The 16,224-nt window shown below is 35.9% G+C and overlaps 1 protein-coding gene across 2 annotated transcripts in view; it reads left to right on the forward strand.

Moving 5' to 3' along the window:
• The window catches only part of TLL1 (tolloid like 1), a gene marked incomplete at both ends in the record, with an annotated part of 198,136 nt that overhangs the window by 88,329 nt on the left and 93,583 nt on the right, over nucleotides 1–16,224 (forward strand). For both annotated transcript variants that reach the window (XM_080710730.1, XM_080710731.1), the window contains one exon: nucleotides 13,631–13,741. In XM_080710730.1, the coding sequence (XP_080566856.1) occupies nucleotides 13,631–13,741 (111 nt within the window). The remainder of the gene's footprint in view (nucleotides 1–13,630; nucleotides 13,742–16,224) is intronic.

A 16,224-nucleotide genomic window follows, 5' to 3' on the forward strand; every position in this document is an offset into this window, starting at 1 on the left:
ATCCCAGCTTTCTTCCTTCTTTTGCTGCCTTGCTCAGGTGTTGATACTATGTGGTTCTTGTAGCTGTGCTGGTATCAGAAGAGTTGTTTGTAATGGTGAATTTGCCATTATATTTAAGGCTTTGAGGGGCTACCTCAGAATCTAGTTGCATGCTACCTATTCTGATTAGGTCTTGGTTTTGTTTTAGTTGCTCTGTGTTTTTTAAGCATAATTAGTGTTTTGGCTTGGATCTGGAGTGTCCCCCCAAAGCTCTTGTGTTGGAGGCTTGGTCCCCAATGCAGCAATATTTAGAAATAAAACTTTGAGGGATTTACTGGATAATCAGGGCTCTGATATCATCAGTGGCTTAATCCACTGATAGCTGAATGGGCCACAGACAGGTAGTAGAAAGTGTGGGCAAGTGGGATGTGTTTGGAGGAGTAGATCACTGGCAGCATGGCCTTGGGGACTATGTCTTGTTCCTCCTTCTTCTCTCTCTTTTTCTGCTTCCTAGCTGCCATGAGCTGAGCACTGTCCTCCATCCACACCCTTCTGCCATGATGTTGTGCATCACCTCAGACCCAAAACAATGGAGCCCCAGAGCCTGGACTGAAAACTCTGAAGCTATAAGGCAAAATAAATATTTCCTCCTCTAAGTTGTGTTTGTCAAGTGTTTGGGTCACAGCAGCCAAAGTAACTAACTCAATTATTATGTTGAGTAAATAACTCTATTATTATGTTGCTGTTGCTGCTGCCATTCCTTACCAACCTGTATTCAAAATCTAGGTTTATCTAAAAAAAGGTTTATGCATATCCTATGATGAAACATACTAGACTCCAAAATATATATTTTAGATAAAGTCTTGTACTATACTTACTCGTACTATACTCTCATGCTTACTAGAGAATTATTTGCATTAGGGAACACTTTGTTACTGCATAGATTTCTGTAATGGGAAATGATATAAATAAATGTTATATTCATGTAAAAGAATAACTCCTAAGTCAAAACTGCAGTCAAATGTATATCGTGAACAAATGGAATATTTGTTATATATAATATTATATTATATATTTAATATTGGGCAAAGTGAACCTGTTACAAAAAACATAAAGTTTGATGATATTTGTATAAAATTGTAAAGAAGAAAAACATAATACTATACTTTTAACACATACATACAAGAGTCATGGAAAAATAGAAACAAATAGAAATGATTAATATTATATTCAGGATACTGGTTACTCTGGAGAAAAAATGGGCACATAGAAATTAGAAAGGATGCATAGACGGTGTAAATGCTGTCCTAATAATACAGATCTGAGGCATCTATTGTAAATTGTTCAGATTTTTACAAAGTTAGATGGTGAGTATGCTTTTCTATAGAGTTGAGATATAATATGATTTCTGAATAGAGAAGGAATACTGGTTGAGAAATATAGTATAGAAAAATGGGAAATAAAAGATTGCTTGTGTTAGACATGAAAGCCAGAAAGAAAAGATTCCAAAGGCAAATGTTGAAACGTGCTTATCCAAACCTATCTATGTAGGAGGGCACTCTGCTCAAAGATCTAATGACCTATGCCATTAAACAATGAAGTCATGTAAGTAAATGTCCTTGTTCAGATCCCATGCTCACTAGGCCCTCTTAGGAGTATGATTCTTGAGAGTTTGTTGGAAAGACACCCTGATGTTTCAGTCTCCCTCACAATTATATTTCTAATTATGAACTGGATTTTGATTTGCATGAGAGCAACATCTTAGGAGCTTTCTCAGGGATGTCCATATTTCAAGTGTAATGGATTCTAGAATACAAACGAGATGAAGTTTTGGATTTTGCCAGGTTATAACTAAACTTCACATTGAACAAAACATCTTTCATTTCTACGGTATATTTTTCTTGAATTTATTCTTGATCTATTGTGATGTAGCAAGCCAATGGCTCTTAGCCACAGCCTTAGAGGGGGAAAAATAGTAATCCATGTGTGTAGCAAATTGCAGTGATGGGCTGTCATTTACACATATTCAGTATTATGCATAATTAGCACCAAAGGCACAGAACTGGTAAAACCAGACGTCCTGAGAGTAGTTGCTAGGGTAATATGACTTATCATAGCAGTGAAATCTATTTTTAATATTCTTTGTAATGATTCAAAGTAGCATCAGTACATGAGGCCACTATGATTTTCCGAATGGTAAATAGAAGGCTAAATAATCAATGGTTGTTAGTAGAATGGTTGTTAGTAGAACCTACTTGATGTAATAATTATTAATGGCTCCCAAAGGGACTTTGTTTGAATTCCCAGTACTTAACATAACATAAGATCAAGCACAAAATATAAGTTAAAGAAATGATAATAATTAAATAGTTTCATAATGTTTGAAAGTAGTAAAAATAGATTTTAAATATTTTTAAATGTATTTTTCTTTTTGGGTGGCTTTCTTATTTCTAACTTTTTTATTAGACAGTATTTATTTCATAAGCCCTCCAATCTTCTTGCAAAATCACTGATTGATTAATTAATTTTATTAATTATTAAGGGAATTAATACAAATGAATCTTATATAAAATTCAAAGCCTGACTGGCAAAATACTCTACTTCTAAAACTCTGCAAATAAGAGAACAACCAGTATAATTAAATGGAAGCCGATTATAGAAGTAAATGATACTTGCCCTTACCTATAGAGTTTTGTTCTTGATGTATCTAGTTTTATTAAAAATGATATTATCAACTGGCCATGTTGGGGCATACTTGTAATCCTAGTATTTGGGAGGATGAGACAGGAGGATTGCAAGCTCAAGGCCAGACTCAGCAATTTAGTGAGGCCTGCCACAAATTAGTGAGATTCTGTTTCCAAATAAAAAATGAAATAGGGCTGGTGCTATAGCTTAGAGGTAAAATGTTACTGGGTTTAATCTCCAGTACTACCAAAAAAAAAGATCATCTTTCAGTTAACCATATATTTCCATAGAATATGGCACTAATGTCTAAGAGACAGCGATTCCTTAAAATGTTTTGGATGTTTTATTTTTATGAGTGAAATAAAATGGGTACACATCAGTGGAGTCTTTCTTTTCAAATTACAAAAAGATTCCGCCAACAAATTTTGCTGTAATTGAAGAGAATTACTAATTCATTCTTGAGTCCAAAGATTTGAAGAGCTTATAAGCTTTGTCAAAGTGTGCATTTATACGAATCAGTAATACAGCAGGGAAATTAGAAGGTTGGATGGGCCAGATTTCCAATTTACATGCACTGCTCAAGTTTACAATTCCAGTTCTAAACATTTAAATAAAAAATGACACATTAAGGACTATGATTCTTGGTATTTGTGAAGATTTTATTTACCGAGTTTGCATGTGTATCTTTGGATTTCTACATCCATTTTCTTTCTTGTTGCAAACCAGGCTTGAAACAACACTAACAGATTACTTAATGACTTTGGAATGATACTCTGAGCACAGGCAGAGTTCTAGCTGGTTTCTCTTTACTAGAGTGCAAACTATGATGAATTCTACTTCCTTTCATAAATGTTTCTTCGTGGATCAATTCCAGTTTGTAGGAAGGTATCGTGTCTCCACCTCTCCCATGCTGGCCACACGTTTGTTTCTGCAGACATGACAAGGAAGTGACCATCTACTCATTCATTTTCAACGCGGGACTTTGCTGTGGTTACACTGCATCACCAGTGTGACCTCAAATGGAAATTTAACAGGTGCTTCCCAGTCAGAATCATGGGGCCCTAAGAAACAACCTGTCACTATGGCTAAAAAAAACTCTGCTATGTCAAGTAAAGATAGACACAATGGTGTAATAGGCAACAGGAGAATGGGATTTGGAAAAATAAATTCCATCATCCAGTTAGTAGTATTAATGGATATCATAGAACATTCTTCTAAGGTTCAAAGGACACAATGTCAGGAAAGGGTGCTTTATGAATTCTAACTATTTCACATTGAATAGTAGTATAAGCTACTGACACAATGAACTATTGAAAGTAATGCTTTAAATCTCTCATATTGAGAGGGACAGTTCATAGATATTTCAGTTTTTTGCTTTTCTGGTATGAGTAAAATTCTTTTCACAGTTGGGTGTGGTGATGCATGCCTGCAACCTCAGTACTTGGGAAACTAAAACAGGAGAGTCCAGGTTCATGGCAAGCCTCAGCAATTTAGTGAGGCCCTCTACAAATTACTGGACCCTGTTTCCAAATAAAAAATAAAATAGGTCTGGGGGCATAGCTCAGAGGTAAAATGCTCCTGGCTTTAAATCTAGTACCACGCACATACAAATAGCAACAACAACAACAACAACAACAACAACAACATAATCAGAGACTGAAAAGAACAAATAGAAATCATGTACATGAAGTCAAGTTTTTAGGGTTTCAATGAGTTTTTAAATTTCAAAGAGTTTATTTCACTGAACATATATAATTTTGTGGCTATGCAGTGTGAGATATTAACCAAAGAAAACCCAGCATTTGACTTGCATCCAAAGGAAATCTTTTACAAGATAATAGTAACCAGAAAGGTTGGAATGGGGCCATTGCTTTCAACTTATTTAAAATTAGGCTAGATGAATATGAGGAGGGGGGGAGATTATTGTGCTTGTGAGAAGGGGTGAGGAGCTGGAGAGCAACACAAAGACATAACACAAAAAAATAGTAGATTTGCATAAACAGTCTTACTTCCAGGAAGAGATCAAGATTTACTCTGAGAGCTAGTGTCAATATTTAGAAAATAAACAAACTTAATTAAAAAACAAGTATCAGGGTTGACTCCTACACTGACCACAAATGTAAATAATTATGGGCCCAAGGGAATTACAAAAAAAAAAAAAGTGTTTGCTCTGTCCTCACAAGATGTATGATGTGGGGAAGATAAATAAACCAGTTCTTGCTGGTGGTTGGTTATATATTCAATGTTTGAGTAGCGTAAAAATGAGTTTCTAAACACTTGTGAACAACACTAATTTATTTTCTTAGAGCGTGTGAGAGAATATATTAGGCCAGATACACACAAAAAGTTTCAGTATTTATTTTTATGTTTCTTGATCAAAGCACTTTTGGTCAATGTTTTCTCTTTTGAGACAAAGAGTTCCAAGTGAATATTTGTGGTATGGGTGATATGTTAAAAATGTCCTGAGAAATCCTATCCACAGGCATTGTGGGCTATAAATGCGAATTGATATGATGTTTCAATGGATCTTTTGTTATGGGAAAAATTTTTTTTCTGACTTAAAAAAAGATATTTCTATTTGAAAATGTAGCCTTGGATCATATTTATAATATAAAATGATGTTAAGACAGAAGAGAAAAGTTTGTAAAGGACAACTAGATCCCTGTGATCTTTGTTCAGAAGAATCAAGAGATTCATCTTAAAATTAATACATATCATTAAAAATGACTTGACTGCCAAATGTCTCTATATTCTGCAGGCAAATAATTCCTATATGTATGTATTTATTTTGTGTTTCAGACTAAATAGACAATTTTACTGAATTTATATTGTTTTCTTATTTAATAAATAATCAAAGAAGCCTGTTTAACCAGAGCAGCAATTTGTGTGTGTGTGTGTGTGTGTGTGTGTGTGTGTGTGTGTGTTACTAGGGATGGGACCCAGGGGCTTCCTACCTACCTACCTACAGCTCTAGTCCTATTTTACTTTTTATTTGGAAACAGGGTCTCCCTAAGTTGCCGAGAGCCTAACTAAGTTGTTGAGGCTGGCTTCGAACCTGTGATCCTCCTGTGTCAGCCTCCCACATATTGGGATTACAAGTGTGCCTCCAGCAGCAGTTGTGTGTTCTTTGAAGATGCTTCTAAATTTAGAATGTTTGGGTGGTTTGTTTCTTTTCTATTCCGTAGCCAATGATCCACAGAGTATGGATTTTTGTATTCTATTCTCACTGCTTTCCCGAGAATCAGTCATTGGTAGATAGAAATACCTTGTTTTAAAGTGGCCAGGTATGTCTTGCTTCTAGATGTTCCTTCCCGTTCAGTGTGTGAGTGAAGGAGGAGGAAATGGTGCTGCTGACCTCAGTGTCCATACTTTAATATAAGCACACCTTTTTAAAATTGTGGATTAGATGATTTCGTTGCATTCATGTGCTAATAGGTTTTGGTAAAAACCCTTACAAAATATTTTAAAAAATAGTCCGTGGGATGCTTTTTTAATGAACAACCACAAAAATAACTGGACTGTAAATAATACCTTTTTTATCATTAGAAATCTATGAAAGCCACAAACTACATGAAAAAATATTTTATCTTTAAGTACATCTGATTTTTTACATAAGAGATATTTTAAGATTAATTAGTTGATTAATTTATTTATTTTAGTGTTGGTGATTGAACTCACAGACATTCTATCTCTGATCTATACCCCCAGCGTTTCCTATTTTTTATTTTATTTATTTTTTGGCACTGGAGATTGAACTCCCAGGCTATACCCCAGAAACAGTCTAACTAGATTGCTGAGAGTCTAAGATGCTAAGACTGGCTTTGAACTTTTAATACTCCTGTCTCAGCCTCCTAAGTACTGAGATTTCAAGCTTGCACCACTACACTTGGCTTATTTTTTATTGTGAAAAAGGGTTGCACTAAGTTACTGAGGGTTTTGGCTAAGTTGCTGAGGCTGCTTTTGAACCTGCAATCTTCCTATCTCAACCTCCCAAGTACTGGGATTTACAGACATATGCTACCAAGTCTGGCTTTAAAATACATTTTTAAAAAGTATCCTTGTGTTGTATCAAGAACTTTTAAAATGATTGACAACTGCCTCTCAACCTTGGAACTTGTATTAACTTTCATGTATGTCATTTTTGGGGGAAACTTATTCTCTGCATGTGATATGCCAAAAGAAAATTATTTTCTCTTTCAACTGGTGTAACACTGTCTCAAAAATTCGTGTATTAGAGTGTTGCCAAATCTTACTTTCCTTGGGAATTGTTTTAGTGGTTGTCAATCATGTAATAAGAGTGGACCTTTGAGCCTCTACTGTCGGCTTTGCTGGGGGAGACTTTTACTGTGAGTCAGAACAGCCTTGTCAGACCTTCACACGACATAACTCTTCTTCCCTCAATCCAGTATCAATAAAAGATGAAACTTTAAACAGAATATGGAAAATGCATAGGGAGCAAGTGTTCATGGCAACCACTGAGTCTTGGAGCCATCTTTTCGAAAATCATAAATCTCAAGATAACAGATTCTCTCTTGTATATTCTGAGCCTGTACATGTGGTGTTTAGGGAAAAGGGGACACTTTCTTCATAACTACACTTCATGATACCTACTAAGTGGAATAAAAAAGAAAGGCATCTGGCTTTTAGTTGTTTTAAAAAAGTATACAGCAGCCGAGCGTGGTGGCGCAGGCTTGTAATCCTCGCGTTTGAGAGGCGGAGACAGGAGGATCGCGCAGGTTCGAAGTCAGCCGTGCTAGCTTAAGAGACCCTGTTTCCAAATAAAAAGTATAAAATAGGTCTGGGAGTGTAGCCTGGAGGTAGAAGGGCTTCCAGGAACCCCAGTACCACAATAAATAAATAAAAAGATTTGTTTGTTTGTTTGTTTCAGTGCTGGGGATGGAATCCAGGGGTATTGTACCTCTGAGCTACATCCCCAGCCCTATATTTTTAGTCCTTTTTATTTTATTATCTTTTTATTGGTGTTGTGTAGTCATAAATAAAATACAAGATGGTGGAGGCATACATACACATCGCCCAATTAGCCTTACCCAATTCCCTCCCCCTCCCTCTTTCTCATGTTTGGCTTAGTGATTGACATTGATATATTTGTTAATATACATCATGAACATTAGAGAATTTCCTTCTTCCCCCTCCCATCCCTCTTTTATTTTATTTTTAAATTTTTTTTATTTTTTATTTTTATGTGGATCCTATTGAAAATGGCATGCATTCAGATAGTGCTTGGTGCCCTCCCCCCTCCTTCCCCCTTCCCCCCTCTTAACAATGAGTGTCCAGGTTGACCATGCTCATTCATACTTTTACACATATTCGAATGTAGCGCCTCCATTACTCAATCTCATCCTTTTCCCTCTCCTATCCTTCCATTTTAGCTTTGCTGAGATTTCTCCTCCATTATCTGGAGTCCCTCTGGTATCCCCAGTGTTCCCTAGTTTGGGCATATTAGAGAAAACATATGTCCTTTCTCTTTCTGTGCTTGGCTGATCTCACTTAACATAATGTTCTCCAGGTCTTTCTATTTTCCTGTAAATAACATTATTTTGTTCTTCTTTATTACTGAGTAGATTGCTGATGGATTGCAAAATTATGGGAAATGCACACAATGGAATTCTACCCTCTTTTAGTTTTGAAACAGGGTCTCACAGAGTTGCAGAGTGCCTTGCTAAGTAGCTGAGGCTGTCCGCAAACCGAGATCCTCCAGTCTCCCTCCGGAATGCTGGGATTCCAAGTGTGCGCCACCGCGCCTGACCGGATTCAGTTTTTTGAAATAGGGTTTTGCTAGGTTACTGTGAGTCTTACTAAGTTACTGAAGCTGTCCTTGAACTTTTGATCATCCTGTCTCATCTCTTCTGAGTATTCATTGTATATAGACTTGAAGCCTCCTCAAAGCTGCTTCCCTGGCCCTAGCCGCAGTATAAAGGGCTAAAGACCACTGGGAAATCAGTAGTGGGTGTAGAGGCATCTTTTAAAGCTCGGGCATGGGGAATCATAATCTCATATTGCTTATTCTCACTAAACATTATTATGTAAAGCATATTTGTTCTTATTACAACAAAATCACTCTCTCTCATAATCTTTGACTTTTTTGAAATTTTTGTAGTATATTAAAAGCAAATGACCTTTAGGAGAAAAACAAAACCTGTGGTTTTCCATGCAGTTTGAAAATTGTTCTTCCTGACATTTAATTTTGGCCTACTGGTTAGATCCAACCCTTTTTTAACCATAGGAATCCAAGCAGAATTCCAAACAGATAGTAAATATTCTGATTGTGCCTGAGTTTTTCTAGTATTGTACCATATAACCTTCCCATATTGCTTTTAGCTCTGATCTCGGTAACCTCAAATCACTGTATTAAAGAGGCTAACTAAATGAAAAAAACATACTTGTAAGACTAGTTCTCTCTAGTTTTTGGTTTTTGATGTCAACTACATAGAAAAAATCAGATAGAAAGGGAAAAAAATTCAAAGCAGAGTGGAAGATTTCATATATGTCTTTGTACCTAAATATCAAGTGTATATTATAATCTAAATTCTAAATATATATTAATATAAATTGTCATGTTCCAGTTTGCTGTACAAATGTATAAGTAAAATTTTTGAGCATACAGAACCAGGCCACTTGGATTTTCATATGGGTGAATTAAGGAAACCATCGAAATTATATAATACAAAGAATTGTGCATTCTAAATGGTGATAGGTTGGAAATTCTAAAAAGTTGGTTTTTTAGTTGACAGATCAACTTTAAAGAAGGACATCAACTCTGCACATAAGGATTTGACTTTATCACTCTCTGTTGCTTTCTTTCAAAGAAGTAATTGGCTTTTTTCTCGAAGCAATTTATATTATATGCAGAACTGCCCAGCTATTCTGCAGCTATTTAGAAAAAATAATAATAAATAAATGAATTTCTGTACTCCAGAACAATTTTGACTTCTTTTAAGTATCATCTAGCTTCTGGCCTTTTCTTCTCTCCAGGATTCGTGTTTTTGCTTCTGTGAAGTGACTTATCCTTGGACCGCAGACCTATGTTTGATATAATCCACCAGGGCAGGAATCCTACTGCATGTGAAAAGCCATTTCAAGGGAATCAAAATCTAAAACACATTTGAGTTTTATTGCACTGGTAATCCTTTCATAATGTATAATAGGTTGATAGTACTGATGAACTTTGATTTGGTTGAAGTGTCTCCATTTTTCAGTCAACCGATGGTTGAAGAATCAGCAGATTCTTTTAGGAAAAGTTACTTCTCCTTAACATAATGACAGTGATCATTATTTGTTGTAACTGGGAGCTGGTTAAAAATGTAAAGGATAGTTGAGTGCGGTGGCCCACGGTTGTAATCCCACTACTTGGGAGGCTGAGAGAGGAGGATCGCAGGTTTGCAGCCAGCCACAGGTACTTAGTGAGGCCCTCTGCAACTTAGTCGGACCTTGTTTCAAAATAAATGATAAAAAATAGGGCTGGGGGTGTAGCTTGGAGGTAGAATGCCACTGGGTTCCATCCCTAGTACTGAAAAAAAAAAAAGAAAAAAAAGAAAGAAAAAGAAAGAAAAAACAGAAAAAAAAAAAGGAATCGGAGGCTCCCCTTCAGATCCATTAACTTGGTTTGGGGTTTTGATTTTAACCAGCTATGCTGTGATTCTACTACAAGTAAAGTTAGAGCATCCAGCTTTCCTGTTCCTAGTTGCCCCAGCATTTCAGCATTACAGAAGGGAATTCAGATAAAGGAGGAGATATCCAGTGGTGTGATGGAGGGAGGGGTGGAAGAGACTTGATGGAGAAAACAGTTCAAGTAATGCTATGTATATATGAATCAAAAATTGCCAGTACCAATCTCAATGACATGTACAAGGAAGGGGAGTGAGTGGTTTGGGATCCAGAGAGAAATACACCACCTGCTGTGTCCATGTCTGTGTCCTTCACCCTGAAACTCATTGTAATGTGGAATTACAATGCACCAGTGGAAGTATATTAAAAAGACAAAAGAAAAAAGAAGAAAGGAAGAGACAAGTGGAGAGTTTCTGCCAGTCAGTGCCCACAAGTATTTGCATAGTAATGCATAGGTTGGAAGTTTTAAATGACTAGCAATCTTGGATTTACCTTAAAATATTGAAAAAAAGAGTAAAATTTGTTTTAATGAAAACCAACAAACCTTATATTATAATTGGCAAAGGACTTAAGTTAGGGAGGTCATCTATTTCTTTGGATGTCAGGCTTTAGGACCATTGGAGCCTAAGTGTTGCGGATAAAGCTGAATTCAATTTTAGAATCTGGATTCAATCTTATGCCTTAAGGCCAACCTCTCAGCTAGCATTACAAACTTTACTATAGATTTGTGGTGACTGTGTTTCTGTCATAGCAAATGATAGTAAAATGTATCTTCAGCTTAATTGCTTTATGTGATCAACCTCTGATTAAACTTGAAATGTTTCATAGCTTTTAGGATTGAAGTTTAAATTTCACAAGGTAGCTGATTTTATTAACTAGTTCTTTATAGTGCTAACATTTATAAGTATTAAAATTTGAATCCAGTAAAGAAATTTACATACTATTTATAAATGAACTCTCCATTATTTCATGGCGGTTAATAGAGCTTTGCTCTATTAAGTACTACAACGCAATGTATAGTCAGAGTGTTTTCTGGTTTGTAGGCTAGTGAAAAGCATGTTTTTTGTCAGTTCTTTAATTTTAGTGTGTTTTTTTCTCCTTTCTCTTTTGATTTTCACAGAAGAAAATTTGGGTTTTTTTTTTTTAAAGAAAATTTCTAAACCTGTATCAAAAATAAAACCCTCTCAAAAATACCCACCAAATATTCCAAAGTTTCTAGTATTTGTAAGAGTTTGACTGTGTAATAATTTATTTTTCTCTCAAGTTTGCTGTTTTCTGATATTATTGTATTGTGACATCTGGAAGTTCTAAGGGATTGATCGGTTAGTTTTGGGCTCAGATAAACAAAAAGGCTATCTCATTGTTTTGTTAATGTATATTTCTGACCCTAAAAGAAAAATTCACATACTAGTTATAAATTAACTCTCAACTATTTCATGATGGCTCATAGGGCTTTGTTCTCTTAAGTACCATAACACAATGTGTAGTCAGAGTGATTTTTAAATTGTAGGCTAATGATTTTGAGGCTTCTGAAAGTATGGATCATGTCTTATCTGTCATCAAAAATCAAAGGCCTATCATGCTGGTCATGATGGCAAAAGACTTTAATCCTAGTACTTGGGAGGCTGAGACAGGAGGAACACATGTTTGAGACCAGCCTCAGAAATTTAGGGAAACTCTCAGCAACCCAGTTTCAAAATAAAAAATAAAAAGGGTTGGGGTGGTAGCTCAGAGGCAGATTTTCCTGGGTTTATTCCTCGGTATAAAAACCAGAGCAAAACAAAACCAACCAGCCAATCAAATGGCAACAACAATAACAAAAAACAAAGGCCCAACACTTAATTGTTACCTAAATAAATGTTGACTTAGGTATTATTTTTGGTAGGGATGTCTGCATTTTACAGAGACTTGTTGGCAATGTCATCTTCAGAGAAATGAATGAAATCTGATGAATGAATTTTTATAATAGTACAATATTTTTTTCCATGATTGCCCCTTGCCTTATACACTATCACAGCACGTGGTTTATGTTACGGTTTGAGATGATATGGTTTTGGGGAAACTGTCCCCGAGGACCCCTGTTAGGGTTCTGGACATAATTTACCTCAAAACACCAAAAAACCCAAAAACAGAAAAATGGAAAAAGCGCGGGTTCTTGTCCTGAGCTAAGGATAAATACACATTAGCCTGGACTCTTGCTGAAGATAAAAACAAGTTTATTAGGAAGATAGAAATACAGAAGATCGTTACAGCCCCATGCAAGAATGGCATGGGGGGGGGTTCAAATGAATGCCCCACCCAAGATTTAACATGTGGACCGGACTATTTTATACACGACACCCTCCATCTTGTTCACGTAATTCCGATGTAGTAAAAACCCTGTAAGGTTTTTCCCTTTACCCTGTAAGGTACCTCACCTCACCAGGGTGTCTTCACAAAGGTCAATCCCCTCCTCCCATCCTAGCTGGATTATTATGTAGATCTGTCTTTAGAAAGAGGAAGTCCTAGCTCCCCTCTCCTGAGGACTTGCTAATTACTTTTATCTAAATCAATCTAAGTTTCAATAGCTGTTTGCTTCCTGATCAAAACCAAGACCAAGTCTTCCTTTCCCCAGGTCTGCCATTTAGACACAATTATTTTTGAAATATATCTATTAATAATCAGAGCTTTCTCAAATCTTCCTAGGCCATTCCCAATACTGGTACAGTTTAGATGTTACTACCCTTTCTCTTATTGGTGGAGACCTGTGGCTAGCCACAGCATCAAAAAAAATTGTAGGTTCTTGTCAGATTTTCACAGATCTGCAGATTAGCACATAATTGTCAATTTTACTTCCTCTCTCTCTCTGTCTCTCTCTCTCTGACTCTCTCTGTCTCTCTCTGTCTCTCTCTGTCTCTCCCTCTCCCTCTCCCTCTCCCTCTCTCTCTCTCAAACCCAGGAACATTCTACCTCCAAGCCACAACCCTGTCCCTGTTTCATTCTTTGCTTTTGAAACAGGACTTCGTTAAGTTGCTAAGATTGGTCTTGATCATGCAATCCTCCTGTCTCAGTTTCTCAAGTAGTGAGGTGACAGACATACACTGCTACACCTGGCTAATTTTGCTTTCTTCAGAAATTTCCCATAATTCATGACTATTTCATTCAATAAATTATTTTTTTTCTCCTCACAGTCATCAAAGCTAAAAACGGGGTCATCCTCTTGAAGAGTTGACTCATAATTATATTGTAACAAGTCCAATACATTGAGTTTGAATTATTTCTGCAGCGTTTCTAATTATCTTTGTTTACAGTGATTTTATTCTGAAATATTTTACATTTTAATTTACCTATTCTTTTTTAGCTGTATTTTGGGGCGATATTGCCTTAGATGATGAAGAGTTAAATATCTTTCACATAGATAGGACAATTGATCTGACACAGAACCCCTTTGGAAGTCTTGGACATACCACAGGTATGGCTCTTTGAATAAATTTGTGTTCATTTTGAAGAAAATATACTCTTGAAACTAAGCAATGAGTACTTTTAATGTTCCACTGATCAACTTTGATTTTCTGCATAAAAAATGAGTATATTTAATAATTCTGGTTTTATTCATAGTTTTCATTTTATTATTTTGTTTAACAAATACATTGTTGTGTTTACTATGTACCAGGTCTGATGTAAGTGGTTTACAGATATTAATTTTTTGAATCATCATAATAACCTTATAAGGATCAGTACTGATGTGAACGTAATTTATAAGTGAGGAGATCAAGGTTTAAAAGGTTATAGAACCTTCTTATTGTTATATAGACAGGAAGTGGATTCTGAGAAAGACAAATTTCATAGTTTTGATCATTTTGCTTGGTTATCTTTCTTTGCGATATTAAGCTGCAATCTGTAAAATGATTCCTAACTGTATATAAACTTGTTTAGAAAACTTCACAGAATGACAAACTCTTTTTTTCACTTTTATGAAAACCCAAGATGATCATTTTAATTCTAGTTGTTTCAAGCCTGTTTGAATTATGCCCATATGAGAATTGAGATATTTAAGCGATTACCACAGTTCTCGTTTTAAAATGTTTTTCATTAAAATTTTAATATTCTTTTGATTTTTCTTGGTAAAACTTTTATTATTCTGTATACAAATTCCCACAGTTAAAATAATGACATTTTTTCTTATAGCTAAAACACTTGATGGTACATCTTTTTTTTTAATTTCTTGCACTATTAGAGATTGAACCCAGGGGTATTCTACCTCTGAGCCACACCCCCAGCCCCATTTTTTATTCTTTATTTTGAAACAGGGTCTCACTGAGTTGCAAAGGGCCTCACTAAGTAGCTGAGGCTGTCCTCGAATCGCAATCCTCCTGTCTTAGCCTCCCAAATGCTGGGATTACTTACAAGCGTGTGCCACCACATCCGGCTGATGGTACATCTTCTGATCTTATTCTCTCCCACTCTCTTAGCTATTTTTAATTTTTTCTTAAGTATGTAGTTCCTCTTTGGTATATTGCAGACAAATATAATAGACTTAAGACTTTTTCCTGTAAATCAATATCTCTCTGACCAATTTACTGTTTTTTGCAGCTTTCTTTTATTGTGACTAATTTTAAACATATAGAAAAGTCAAAAGGATAGTGTGAGAGGCATCGACACTGTATGTTTCTTGGACACAACCGTGGTTAACACTTTGCCATATTTGCTCTGTGCGTGGGCCACATACATGCACAAAAAATTGAAATTAATGGCAGATTATATATGTAAAATATTTGATATGAAAATATTTTAATATAAGATAGTTTAACGCACACTTCTTTTTTTTTTTGCGGTACTGAGGATAGAACCCAGGGGCATTCTATCTCTGAGCTACACCCCCAGCCCTATTTTTTATTCTTTATTTTTGAAACAGGGTCTCACTAAGTTGCAGAGGGCCTCACTAAGTAGCTGAAGCTGTCCTGGAACTGCGATCCTCCAGTCTCTGCCTCCCCAGTGCTGAGATTACAAGCGTATGCCACCACGCCCAGCTAACACACACTTCTTAAGAATAAGGATATTGTGCAATGTAGTCAAAATACCATCCTCACATACAAGGAAATTATTGAAAGCAGGATATTATATATATATATATATATATATATATATATATATATATATATATGTTACATAGATAAAACCTAAGGAATTTATTTAAAATTGTAGCATATACTACTTTAAAATAGCGTGCTTTGGCTTCTGTCATTTATAATGACAGTCTTTTCTTCGACATACACCAGTATGCAGGGAACTCTTGCTTCCCGGTGGAACCATAGATGGAGCATGCTCATTGGCCAAAGCTCCAGTGGCCGTATGTTACTTAAAGCCATGGAGTTGATTAGTTCAGAACAGTAGAGCAAGGAGATCATTCAGCCGCATGATTAGCTTCTATTAAAATTTACTTTTGATTAAGCTTAATGTAGGTCATTTCTTTAACCTCCCTTTCATTGTTTGAAGGCATTAATTTTAGGTGATTTAAATTTTTTTAGTACTATTATTTAATTTTTTTCTTTTTTTCTTTTGCATTACTGGGATAGAACGTAGAGGCATTCTACCTCCAAGTTACACTCCCTGCTCTACTTCTTATTCTTTATTTTTTTATTAAAATTTTTTTTTTTTTTTTTTTTTTTTTTGGTGGTACTGAGGGTGGAACCCAGTGGCTTTCTACCTCCGGGATATACACCCAAACCTATTTTTTATATTTTATTTGAAAACAGGGTCTCACTAAGTTGCTGAGAGCCTCACTAGATAGCTGAGGCTGGCTTCAAACCTGTGTGATCCTCCTGTTTCAGCCTCCCAAGCATGGGGATTACAAGCGTGTGCCACCACGCCCGGCTTATTCTTTATTTTAAAACAGGGTCTCACTAAGTTGTGAAGGACCTCATTAAGTAGTTGAGGCTAGCCAGGAACCTGGAT

Source organism: Muscardinus avellanarius (genome assembly GCF_963383645.1).
Source record: "Muscardinus avellanarius genome assembly, chromosome: 14".
In the NCBI taxonomy this organism is placed as follows: Eukaryota; Metazoa; Chordata; class Mammalia; order Rodentia; family Gliridae; genus Muscardinus; species Muscardinus avellanarius.